At 41.9% G+C, this 13,934-nt stretch overlaps 1 protein-coding gene across 2 annotated transcripts in view; it reads right to left on the bottom strand.

Moving 5' to 3' along the window:
* Positions 1-13,934, bottom strand: part of ZC3H14 (zinc finger CCCH-type containing 14) — a 1,193,127-nt gene that overhangs the window by 542,524 nt on the left and 636,669 nt on the right. For both annotated transcript variants that reach the window (XM_044073898.1, XM_044073899.1), the window contains one exon: positions 7,322-7,478. In XM_044073898.1, coding sequence (XP_043929833.1) covers positions 7,322-7,478 — 157 coding nt within the window. The remainder of the gene's footprint in view (positions 1-7,321; positions 7,479-13,934) is intronic.

Raw genomic sequence — 13,934 nt, forward strand, 5'->3', positions numbered from 1 at the left:
AAGCCTGTCCGGAGTTAGGAAGGCCCTCAACAGGTTTGTATCTAGAGGAGAGGGTTGTCTGGGTACATGAGGCAATTGCTGCATTGCCCCAAGATGCCCAGATTCATCAGGTAGACAGGAGAAATCATCGGGAGCTGACCCTTAGACATGCCTGGATAGGTGCTTATTTATTAAGCACTAAAATCTGCTTTCCTCTAGACAAGTGAGGAAAGTTGAGTGATGTAGTAATTTGCAGCTCATTTAGTGCTTACAACAAGTTCTGAACAAGTGCTGAGTTCAAAGAAACAGATTTGAGTGCTGAAACTAGAAAACTGGCTAGTTCTAAGAAACAAAATTAAGCTAGAAGGCTTCCCTCAAACACAGAAAGGCTTGGGGGCTCAGAAGCCTACAAACAGTCTAGACCACTTACAGGAAAGGCAGGAAACAAGCTTAACATTTTTTTTCTTTCCCAGATGCTCTCTTTGTACACAGCAGGAGTGTCTGAAATCAAAATATGATCTCACTGCACTCAGTTGAGTGAGCAAATGAGATGGGCCCAGAAGGAGTATCCAAACACAAATTTACAAGAGGGGCAGGCAGTTTCAAATGCACCAAGATTAACACCAAAACAAAACCAGGGAGGGTGGGTGGTTAACTAACTGAAAAAAAAAAAAAGAAGAAGAGTCAAAACTTCCACTTCAGTTAATATTCAATGCAACATAAATAAATCAATTAAAATGCCATATTATTTGAAAAAAGTGTAGATAAAAGGTACTTAAATTGTCTTATACGTCCAGTTGAATACAGTTAGATCTTAGCCGGCCAAAGTTCAGGTTTTAAGCAGAAAATATTCCAAAATGTACCACTTAAATAGGCAGTAACAGTAATCACCAAGTGTAGCAATTTCAATGATCAATGACACTTTAGTCCTTTTTTTCATGGATTCCTATTATCTGGTTTTCTTGCATCTTATGTTTTGAACTGTTGGTAATGGGTGATCCTATATGATGTACACTTCATCACTATGTATAATGCTTTCTGGTTCATGTTTCCAATGATTCCCAGCTACTTCTACATTGCAGTGTTTGCACAGACCACAATGCAACAGTCTTGTCGCATTACTGTGTCTTTCACTGTACAGGCCCTCTACCATGAGAGTATCACACCCAGCAACAAGATGTTGTCTTTTACAGAACCAGCATTTGTCTTTTTCTCCCACACGTTCAATGGACTTTGTAAATCAACATGTACATAGTTCACTATACTGTGCTGCCATTATTAATCTTTCATCATTTGGTTTCAACTGACCTCTCCTTAACCATTCCTGGACCTCTCCTTAACCACTCCTGCATCATACCCTGATCAACATGAGGTTGTTCAAGAGATCTCTATACTTGCTACTATATTTATGGCTTTTCCACATTTCTTTCATTCTTATCTGATCATTGTTTTTATATTCTTTCTTTTGCTTTTTGGCTCAACCAGTTGCTGTCAGCTTTTTGTCTACCACAAGATTCATATGGCAGGGAAGAAGATGTGCATACCTGTGCACATAAATGGCATTGGTACAACTCTCCCCCAGAATTAGCTGTGCTGATGAGAATAACCCAACATATGTGCAGGGCCATCTTCGAGGTACAGGCTAGTTTCACCTCGGCCTTTGTTGAGATGATACAGGTACTGAAGGTATGTGGAATGACCTACAAGGAGTTCATGTGCTATGTGTGTGACATCCATGACAGACTTGATTGTGTACCAGTAATAAACAGGTCCTGCTTTTCTCTCAAGCCGCGTGCCAGCTGTGGTTCATGAGGCCAATCCATTCCTGCCATACGGATGGTAGACACCATGGATGCAGACGGCCAAGATCACCCTCATGATCATGCAGCTCGATGCTGGGCCTATCCATTAGACTGAGCCACAGTGCTGCAGCTACCACAAAAGCAGTGTCCCAGCATACCCACACACACAACAATGCAGAACCCAGTGCTTCAAACAGACAGGCAGACAACCAGTACCAGTGGTTCCTCCTAAAGCGTTATTCGGTAATTCCCTCCCTTCTCACATCAGCCACACATATTGCACACCGCAGTTAATAATTTGTATAGCACTCATGCACATCTCTGTGGATGACACAGCTTATGTGCACTCCCTCGTCCACTTGTGCAGATGATGATAGCAGTGCCATGCCCTTTTTACTTTAATTGGTTTGCCTATGTCTGATGCACAGTGTAGCTAGTGAATGCATGGATAAGTACAATATGGTATGGGTTTATATGCAGCACTTGTACTGCTGAGTATATGCTTTACTGTGTGCCAAGTTTATATGCCAGCTGCAGCCTCCTTTCTAAAGCCACATCATACTGTATTTGCCTTTGTCTAGCATTTTCATTCCCTGATGTTAGGTCCTTCACCAACTCCTAATCGGATTCAAACTCTACCTTCTAGTGTGCTATGAGATGATTATCATAAATCTGTCCTTCCTGTTGCAACTGCTTCTTAAACACCATGTGTACCACTGCATGTGCGTACATGTGGACATGCGAGTGCACACAAACACACACACACACGCGAGCGCACACACACGCGCACACACACGCGCGCACACACACACACACACACACACACACACACACACACACACACACACACACACACGCACGCACGCACGCACACACACGCACACACACACACACACACACACACACACACACACACACACACACACACACACACACACACACACACAGAAAATATTTCAGTGTATGAGCCAGGCTCCTACGTAGAGGCAGGACACTGCCAGATACATCCAGGAAGTGAAATGGTACCTTCAGCAGCCCAAACACACACTACACAGCCATGTGGGTGATACGGCATATTTGTATGCATTGTCTGTTACTGTCTGGAGATTTCAGACAGGTGTCATCAAACAGGGTTCCATAGCATATCCATTATCACCTATGAGATACCCCCTGTGGAAGGTTCTTCCTCACAAACCATGGGATAAAATTACGTGCGCCATATCTGATAGTCATGGTAACTGCCTGTTTGACATGCACATACACTATACATGATACCCTATGCAATACAAATCACCTGGCAGTTAATGGAGTGATTGTTCATATATCTTCTTCACAGGTCAAGTGGGGCTCTTATTCTAATATGGGTGCAGTCTAGGGGCCTCAGCAGTTTAGGGAAATGGGTTACTTCACAGAAGTCCTGTGTGGTGTTGAATCCTCCTCTGTGGAAGGTGGAAACCACATATGTTCCTCCACATACTGCAGCACTGCACTGAGAAACTGAGGAAGTAATCTTGAGAGAAATGCTTGTGATACCACCCATTGTGTCCTGTGCTAATCACTGGAAGGTCCCTGTATCTTGCATACATAAAGTAGCACATACTTTTGTATCCATTGGTATACATAATTATGACTTCCATGTGCTTGCAGATTAGGTCAACATATAGGTTCATAGGTTCATATTAGGCTATATGCCCTAGGGCATTCATAAGCCTAGCCAGAGTGTGTTTGGCTTTCGCCACCCATTTTAAATTAATTTTTCTATGCCCTTTTTCGAGGTTAGTATACTGTGCCTCTGTCTAACAGTGACACAGAAGTGATACCCGGGGTAAACCTACAATCTCCCATCCACTCATCAAGATTCCTCTTGAAGAGAGTCAATGAGGGACTCTGCCTAACCTGGACTGGGATTTTATTCCAGAGTGAAGGGAGCCTCTGGGTTATGAATCTGTCCCTCCAGCATGTCCTATTTACTTCAGTGCTGAGGTTCAAGTCTCTCGAGCGCGTAACTCGATGGGATCTGGATTTTCTGAGGTGCAGCATGTCCATTAATTCCGGGTTGGACATGGCTTTATACGTCAGGCACAGATCGCCTCTGAGCAGGCGGTATGCCACTGAGTACAGCTGGAGTTTCTTTAACCGGGCAGCATAGGGCAGCTGTTTGAGCCCTTTGATCCTCTTGGTGAGGTACTTTTGCGGTCTTTCCAGTTGCTGCAGGTGTCTGGTAAGGTACATCCCAAAAGGGGCATTGTAGTCAATTATGGGCCTGATGAGGGATGAGTAAAGAGGCACGATGACCTCCCCTGATCTAGATGTGAATCCCTTCATGATTAGGTGGGCTATATAAAATGTTTTTCTAACCACTTTGGCCACATGGTTGTCAAATGAGAGATTGCTATCAACTTGGGTCCCCAGGTCCCTAATTACTTCTTCTGTACTTAACGGATTACCACCTATGTGGTAATTTGTGGGCACTTTGTTTTTGCCATCGGGGATGACTATACACTTTTTGGCGTTTAGCTTGAGGCCATGGCTCTGGCACCAGTTGTCTGTTTCTATGAGGCCCTTTTGGAGGATGCTTGTGTCGGCTGGAGAGTCGATTATGACGTCCAGTTTGCAGTCATCTGCGAACTGGGTCAGCCACAGTCCTTCCGTGTTGGCCTGTACCTCCGAGAAATATATACCGAACAAGAGAGGTCCCAGGATTGAGCCTTGTGGGATGCCACTTGTAATTGGTTTGGAGTCTGACATGGCTCCAGCAATTCTAACCATGTGGGTTCTGTCCTTGAGCCAGTTTGCAACCCATCTAGTGACATAGAGGTTTATATTTAAGCTGGTGAGCTTATCTATAATGCCTTAATGGGGTATTGTATCGAAGGCTTTTGCGAGGTCCAGGTAGGCTGTGTGGACCACTTTCCCCTCGTCAATGGCCTTGGTGACTGTTTCAAAGAAATCAAACAGGTTTAAGAGGCAGGATCTGCGTTTAACAAAGCCGAACTGGGTAGGATCCAGTGTCTGTAGGTCCCCAATATCTTTATTTATGAGGTCCATGATGATCCTTTCCATAGCTTTGCAGATCAAGCTAGTCAGACTTATGGGGCGATAGTTTCCAAGATCCATTGACGCACCACCTTTGTGGAGAGGGACCACTGTTGCTGTACACCACTCTTTGGGTACATATCCTATAGTAAGGCTGAGATTGAACAGTAGTTTTATGTTTGGGTTTAGCTCTTCTTGGAGTTCATGTAGGATGCAGCCCGGGACACCGTCTGGTCCCATTGATGCTGTGTTTTTTGCTTTGGAGAGGGCAGCTCTTACCTGAGCATCTGAGATGTCAGGGGGGCAGCACTCTGCTGGGATAGATATTTGCCCTTTTGGTGTGGGGGGGGGAGTTTGCACTGAACCTGTCAGCTAGGATGTTGGCAATGTCTGTGGGTTCGGTGTATTTTTTGTCATTTTGGACTAATTCTGAGCATATCTGGGAATTCCCACCCAGGTTCCTAACATAACTAAAGAAAGCCTTGTGATTATCCTTAGTGTCCTGTGCAATGTTTCTCTCGAATCTGGCCTTAGACGATTTTATGAGTGCCCGTAGTTTTTTGCTAATACTGATCCGAGATGCCTTCCCTTTTTGGGATTTTGCTCTATCATGTAGTAGCTTCCTCCTTCTATTGTATAGTTTGCTTATGGCTGGGGTCCACCAGACAGGACGTCTGCCTTTGGAGGATTGGGTCTTGGTTTTATTTGGGATTGCATGATCCATGCATTCCTGAAGGTGTTCATAGAATGCGTTTATAAAGGATTTTGCGGTCTGGGCCGTATTTTCCACAGGCCCGGGGGCTTTGAAGGATTCCACCTCAGTTTTGAGGAGTGTGAAATTTGCTTTAGAGAAGTTTTTCACTGTGGTTTTCAGGAGAGGGGGTGGAGTCGGGATGTGAATATCCAGTGAGATTAGTTTATGGTCTGATCTTACCAGTGAGAGATACACTTCTGGACTGGAGCATAGAGTCCCCATGATGGTGATGATCAGGTCTAGTATGTTTTCCCCTCTTGTGGGAGTGGTAACAAGTTGTTCCATAGCATTTGAGTTTATAAATTCTAGGAACCTTTGGGCTAGGGTGTTGGAGCTAGACTAATGCTCCCAGTCTATGTTTGGGTAGTTGAAGTCGCCCAATATAATGGTGTTTGGAGAGACCTTCATATTTTCCAGTGTTCTCAGGAAGGCCGAGTGGGGTTCCTGGGTTTGGGAGGGTGGTCTGTAGCAGGTTATAAACTGGAAGGCAGTTTTACCCACTGTTAGTTGCACATGGATAGTCTCTGATGCTTCGTTCTGTGCCACCAACCTGGAGGTGTGGGTATCTTTGACGAATATTGATACTCCCCCTCCTTTTGTGGTTCGGTCCAAGTTTTGGGGCCGAAAAGCATGGTATGAGGTATAACCTGGTAGTGCTGGGGTGTGCTCGGGAGCCTTGAACCAGGTTTCTGTTACTGCACAGATATCGATGTTCTTCATGCTAAGGAAAGTTTCAAGTGTGTGCATCTTGAGGTTTAGACTTCTGGCGTTGAGTAGCATTACTCTTAGTTTCTTATCCCTTGTGATACCTATGGAGGTGGGTTTGTCTTTTGAGCCTTGCCTAAAAAAGGCACTATGGTGACTACCACCTACTGTATGGTGCTCCTATCCACACAGTAGCTACAATGTTGGTGTTGTGAAGGCCATACCTTAAATGCAGTCAAATGATAAAATACCTTCAAGAGCGGAGACTAGCATAACAATGGCTCATAGTGGTAATAGCCCATTACATATATACATTCACTAACGCTGTGGCAACTCCTAGCATATTTCTGTTAGTATCCTGCATGTACCCTGCAGTTTTTCTGCAGTCATTAATACTGCTGTTCACGCATAACATGCTTTTTATATGTTTATGAATTCTTCCATCATCTTTTTTTGTCTCTTCTGCATACATAAAACTCCTCAATTTAATAATGTTGCTCACTATAAAATACCTTCAAGAGCGGAGACTAGCATAACAATGGCTCATAGTGGTAATAGCCCATTACATATATACATTCACTAATGCTGTGGCAACCCCTAGCATATTTCTGCTAGTATCCTGCATGTACCCTGCAGTTTTTCTGCAGTCATTAATATTGCTGTTCACATGACATGCTTTTTATATGTTTATGAATTGTTCCATCATCTTTTTTTGTTTCTTCTGCATACATGAAACCCCTCAATTTAATACTGTTGCTCACTATAATGCCATTGTTATGTATGTCAGGCACCTTTGTTGCTCAGCCTCTGCCGCTATCATTGAGTACAAGTCTAAATCGCACACTCCCTGTGAGTGGTTGCTCATTGCTCACAATTGCCTATTACAATGCAGCAAATGTTTCTCAATCCTAGACACTGTCTTTATACAGATTACATTACATCCTGTTTTCAGACTAGTCATTATTCTGAATAAGTTGCTCTCACTTGCTCACATGAAAATGTCAACACTGTGAAGTAAATGGATAACACCTCAGCATTTCAGTACCTGCTCTGGATAATTCGTGCCTTTGGCTGTGGATGTGACTTCTGAAGTAACTCTCTCAGCTCTGGCTTTGGTACTGATGTTGTCTCCTCTGCCGCTGGTGTTTTCAGTATAAAGGAACGAGTATCACTTGGTAACAGGGTTTCTGCAGCATGTGAATCTAAGTTAAAGAAAATAATATTACATTCAAGCTGTGCTGTACTTCCACCTGCTCAGGTGAACAGAGCTTTTAAGAACTGCAAGCAGTAACAAGCAATCACTAGATCTAAAAGATACAATTCTAAACTAAAAATGCGTGAAAATATAGCAAAAGATGTATTTGTCAAACAGATTCTTCCAAAGCTTTAGAGTATCATGGCAACCTTAGCATCATACACCTAGGGTAAACCCATTTTCCACAGACTTTTCTTCATGATGGAACCATGGGAGCCCTCTCAACAGGCAAACATCTATATGGTCCCTAGAGCTACTGTTAATGTACTTCTCAGAATGACAAGAGTAAAAGCTGTAACCCTTAATTTTTATTGCCAGAGAATCATTAATTCCCAAATGAGGCATGGTTCCTTTTATACAGGCAAAGCCCTGTAACATGCTGCAGTATGCCACCACCAAGTTTAAATCTCATGTCCTCAGGTTTGGAGTGAAGAATGCTGCTGCACAACAAAATCCACCAAGTTCTCCCTAAGGATTCACTATGAAACATAGAAATTTCAGTACATCGAACCTCTGATAGTGCAAGAGCAGAGGATAGAAGTACTGAAATACTGAATTGACAAAAAATAAAAAAATAAAACGTAAAAAATTCTCATTTCACATTTTTGCAGGGGGCAAGCACCTCTGTCCCCCCTACATAAATATACCAACTCAGAGATCACACTACAGTGAACAGAATGGTAAAGTTCTCGTTCTGCACTATATGGCAATCTCCATTCACAAGGCTCCATATTTCAGTATTTCAATCCTCTGGTCTTCCACAATCAGAGGTTCGATGTACTAAAATTTCGATCTTTCATAGTGAAACCTCCCCTAAACATCACAGGCTGCAGCTAGGTAGCTGTAAAATTATTACATTAAAATTTAGCAAAGAAATGTCACAGCATAAGTAATGAAAATAAAACTCTTTTTAGAACCTGTAGCCATGGTAAGCACTTTTGTCATTAAAAAAGATTTAGCAGTAGAACAAGTCTTTTTACAAGTTCATAGGTTCATAGGGGATTACTAGGCTAACGGCGCAAAAGCCTTTACAATCCTAGCCACTAAAACCTGATTTTACCCAGTATATGGCCCCTAGGGCCAGGTGGATGGCAAGAGTTTCTACCTAGGCCTTGATTTTTGCAGATTTTTGCAGTTTGCCGCTATCCATAAGGGATATGGGTGGCACCCCAGGTGTGAATTTACAATTCCCCATCCATCGATCCATATTGGTCTTGAAGAGGGACAGGGAAGAACTCTGCTTTACACGAAGAGGAAGCCTATTTTCCAAAGAAGGGACAAACTTTGGGAGACTTATCTTTCTTTCCAGCATGTTCTGTTTGGCTCACTGACTAAGCTTAGATCTGTGGAACAGGTGATCCTTGTACTTCTACTAAAAAAAAAAGTGTTCAGCACTGTTGCTTGTTCTAATAAAATACTTTTTTGTTTATTAGCTGTACTCTTGCATTTCTTTGTTAATTTTGAACAGCAAAGATTAACTCTACAAACTTATTCTTAACACTGTTCTGCCTGGAGTGTTCAAGACAGAAGAAATTTTTGGGGGGTAATTTCTGCTGTACCTCAGGAAAGAAGTGAAGTAAGGTTGTTTGCTCTTTTTCTTCCAGTTTTACAAAAATAATCCTTCAAGGGAAGAAGAAAAAGCAGTTCTTGATCTTTATCCAAGCATGTACTGACCAACAGGCCCTTCATATTCTCAGAAACAACTTGAATTCTGCATGTATTCTAATGGCAGTGCTTAATGTTACCCCCTCCCTCCAGCACAAACGTACAAGATAACATTCATATTTTGTTGCATGTTTCCTCAGATTTGACAGCAGTGTAGGACAGTCTACAATTCATCTTGTACATATTTCCTCATATCCTTTATCTGCCTTAGGATGACTCTTTACACCTAAGTTATACAGGTCTGGCAACTGCTGGTTGTGACTCCTAGAGTAAAGGAAGTATATTGCTTTTTATCAAACTTAGCAGCCTGCTTTCACTCTCACTGGGAAGGTGTTAAGTTCAGGTGTTGCCCCTGACATCGCAACATGATCTGCCACAGGGTTTTGCTAGGGTTTCTGTCCAAGACTGTACAAGAAAATGGTCCAGTTTCTTTTGAATGGAGAGTTGGGAGTCTGGATCTAAGGAAGCATTCTCCTCAAAGTCTTGGATAACTGGTGGAACAGTTGCACACATGGTCTCTTTCATGCCCAGAAGTTTTAAATATTTATTTTGAGAGGTCAACAAAACCCTTGACACCACCCCTCTCCACCCCCAGTGAAAGTGCTCTCTTGTGAGGTTCTGGTCTCTCTGAAGGAGAACTCCAGTGGAGATCCTCAGGCAATGGTATCATCATTACTAAAACAAAAGTTATGTACTTACCATAACAAAAGATCCTTCTTAAAGAACTGGATCCGAGACTCTGACTCTTCCCCCTACCTACAATTCCCTCCTTCTACCTAAATTACCTCAGATCGAGTTTACTGTCTATTACTAACTACAATGTCTTGATAAGAATAAAACAACTGTGGAATAAATCAACAGCTTATTAAGTATGCCAAGCTTGGTAATGTGACCTAAAGCAAACAGGGTCTTGTTCAAAGCCTGTCCAAACTCCAGAAGTCTACAGATGGCAATTTGGAAGGAGTAAGGAGGGATGTTGAATCAGATGAAAATGAGACAACATTGATCTACTGTTATGGTAATTACATACCTTTCATATCCAATGTTACCTATTTTCATCTGATTCAACATTTGGGACAGATTCCCAAGCTGTTTAGACACCTGGATGGTATCAAGGAAGGACATTACTGAGAATGGTAAAGCCAAAAGTTGTATGAGCTCTAGACTGCACTTCCAATTTCTAAAGAGATGATAAATCTATGAACAGTTGACTAAGCTGCAGACACATTTATTTTTATTTTTATTTATTTTATTTTAGTGTGTTTACTGGGGTAGCACACTGATCACTATAAACCACTTGCAGGCACAGCCCAGAAATCATAAATTTGAACTAATTTAATGAATGCCTTAGAGGTAGCAATTGCTCTAGTGGAATGAACTTTTGTTTTTTTAAACACCTTTATTGAGTTATCACTTGTGATACAGGCACATTTACATTTATACAAAAGTAATCAAACTGTATTAACAATTTAACTTCAGCAAACATTATATAGTGGATATAAAAAGTGTACACACCCCTGTTAAAATGCCAGGTTTTTGTGATACAAAAAAATGAGACCACAATAAATCATTTCAAAACTTTTCCCAACTTTAATGTGACCTATAACCTGTACAATTCAATTGAAAAACAAACAAATATGTTAGGGGAAAAATATAAAAAATAAAAAATGTACAATAAGCTGGTTGCATAAGTGTGCACACCCTTAAACTAACACTTTGTTGAAGCACCTTTTGATTTAATTACAGCATTCAATCTTCTTGGGTAGGAGTCTACCAGCACGGCACATCTTGCCTTGGTAATATTTGCCTACTATTCCTTACAAAAGCGCTCCAAATCTGTCAGATTGTGAGGCCATCTCTTGTGCACAGCACTCTTCAGGTCACCCCGCAGATTTTCTATTGGATTTAGGTCTGGGCTCTGGTTGGGCCATTCCAAAGCTTTAATTTTCTTCTGGTGAAGCCATTCTTTTGTTCAGCTGGATGTATGTTTGGGGTCATTGTTGTGTTGAAAGGTGAAATTCCTCTTCATCTTCCTAGCAGATGCCCGAAGGTTTTGGGCCAAAATGGACTGGTATTTGGAACTATTCATAATTCCCTCCACCTTGACTAAAGCCCGAGTTCCAGCTGAAGAAAAGCAACCCCAAAGCATTATACTGCCACCACCATGCTTCGGCCATGGGGATGGTGTTCTTTTGGTGATGTGAAGTGATTTTTTGCAGCAAACATACCTTTTGGAATTGTGGCCAAAAAGTTCAACCTTGGTCTCATCAGACCATAACATATTTTCCCACATGCTTTTGGGAGACCGAGCCTGGATGTTTTTCTGTGTAAGAAGAGGCCTTCCATCTTGCAACCCTACCCCATAGTCCAGACATATGGAGAAAACCGGAGATTGTTGTCACATGTAGTAAACAACCAGTACTTGCCAGAAATTCCTGCAGCTCCTTCAGGGTTGCTGTAGGTCTCTTGGCAGCCTCCCTGACCAGTTATCATCTTGTCTTTTCATCAATTTTGGTGGGACATCCAGTTCTTTGCAACATCACTGTTCTCCCACATTTTCTCCACATTTTGATGACTGTCTTCACTGTGTTCCATGGTCTAACCAATGCTGTGGAAATTTTTTTGTACCCTTCTCCTGACTGATACCTTTCAACAATGAGATCCCTCTGATGCTTTGTAAGCTCTCTGCAAACCATGGCTTTTACTGTAGCAGGCAACTAAGTAAATGTCAGGAAAATCCTACTAGGACAGATGCACTTTACTTGGGGTTAATCAGAGTCTCTTTAATTGATGGCAGGTGTGTATCCCAGAAGACTGAATACTGCAATTAAATCAAAAGGTGCTTCAACAAAGTATTAGTTTAAGGGTGTGCACACTTATGCAATCAACTTATTGCACATTTTTTTATTTTTTATATTTCCCCCCAACAGATTTGTTTTTTTTTAATTGAATTGTACAGGTTATAAGTCACACTAAAGGTGGGAAAAGTTTTGAAATGATTTATTGTGATCTCATGTTTTATATGACAAAAACCTGGCATTTTAACAGGGGTGTGTACACTTTTTATATCTACTGTACTTCACATACATTGCTATATATCATATAACCTAAGCAACATTACATAACTTATTCAATTCCTGCCCCCTTTTTTTAAACAAGAAACATCTTTATCAAACCCATCACTTAAGACATAAGCAATCATATGTTTATACAAATGAAAACAAACCACACAATTCCTAGTCACACGGATCATTCTCATCTCCAAGATAGTGATGTGAAGTTTGGCCCCCACAGGTGACCAAGTACCTTGAACTGTCTTCCCCTGGAAATGCCACCATCCATCCCAGAATGGAAGTATCCATAGTTAATGTGGCTTGGAGTATTGGTGGACAGAAGGGTCTCCCTTCTGCAACTGATGGAGAGGTTATATACCATGTAATATGGTTTTTGCATACTTGAGTGAGATGGATTTTTGGCATGGAGGGGGTGAAAACTGTGACCACTGGACTGAAAGAGTCCACTGTAGCACTCTCATGTGGTATCTCGTTAATGGGAATAAAGTAATGATAGAGGTTATCAGACTTAACAAGCAAAGAATCAATCTTGTTTGTGGAAGTGGACATTGAATTAGGCCACTATTCTTAGTGATAGCACTCTCGCAGTTGGAAGCTTAGCAATTTGTTGAATTGCATTCAACTGGCATCCTACGAATTTTATGTGTTGAGTAGGGGATGGGTCCCTGGAGGAAGCAGTTAGAAGCCAATCATCTAGATAAGTACTTTGATCCCTTACAGTCATATATGAGCTGCTACCACTGCCATATTCTTGATGGATGCCTGGGGGGCTGTGGCAAGACCAAATGGCAGTGCTCTGAATTGGTAATGACCTGCTCCCAGCCAGAAACAGAGGAATCTCCTGGACTCCCTTTGAATCTTTATATGGCAGTAAGCATCCTGGAGATATATAGAGAACAGTCATCTTGACTCAACAGTAGTAGTGCAGACTGTACTGTGACCAACCTGAACTTCATCTGTTTGACAAACTGACTGAGGTGGCTAAGGTCCAATACTGACCTAAGGTCCCCTGTCGTCTATGGAATTAAAAAGTCCTGGAATAGAGACTCCAAATACTAGCAGGTCTGGGGGAACCTGATGGATGACTCTTTTTTTCTAGCAACTTTGACTCTTATTTTGCTAGAGATTCCAAATGATTGGGTGGAGTATCAGCAGTCTTTAATCTTTTCTTTGGATAATACAAAAACGGTATGGTAAAGTTTCTGGTGATTATCCTTAACACAGATGAATCATAAGGAATGATTCACCAGGCTTGTGGGTGTAAAGTGAAACACCCCCAACTGCCTCCAGAATGCAGCAGTCGGGTAACCCTTTGGGGCGCTGGTAGGGTTTCTCAGTGAAGGGACCATGGAAAACCGGATTCTGCAGTCTGCTTCTGGGGCTATGTCCATTCAAATTGCCTCTTTTGCCTCCAGGGGAGAGTCTTCCCCAGCAGTGTCATGGTAAAAACCCTGCAATTTCCTGAACCACATTTTTTTACCTCCCCTTTGATTCCTGTAATAGGATCTTTGCGGAGGGGAGAAATGGATTCCTATGGCAGATAGGGTCTTGTCATCTTGCTCACTTCTGAGAAGTGTCTCTTCAACCTTGGGTCCAAAAGGTGTGGAATCATTAAAACAGGCATTAACAAAGGAAGCCTTGAAGCTTTCCATGAATTTACATAG

This window comes from Protopterus annectens, chromosome 6.part0, assembly GCF_019279795.1.
Source record: "Protopterus annectens isolate FY-2018-M chromosome 6.part0, PAN1.0, whole genome shotgun sequence".
NCBI classification, from domain to species: Eukaryota; Metazoa; Chordata; order Ceratodontiformes; family Protopteridae; genus Protopterus; species Protopterus annectens.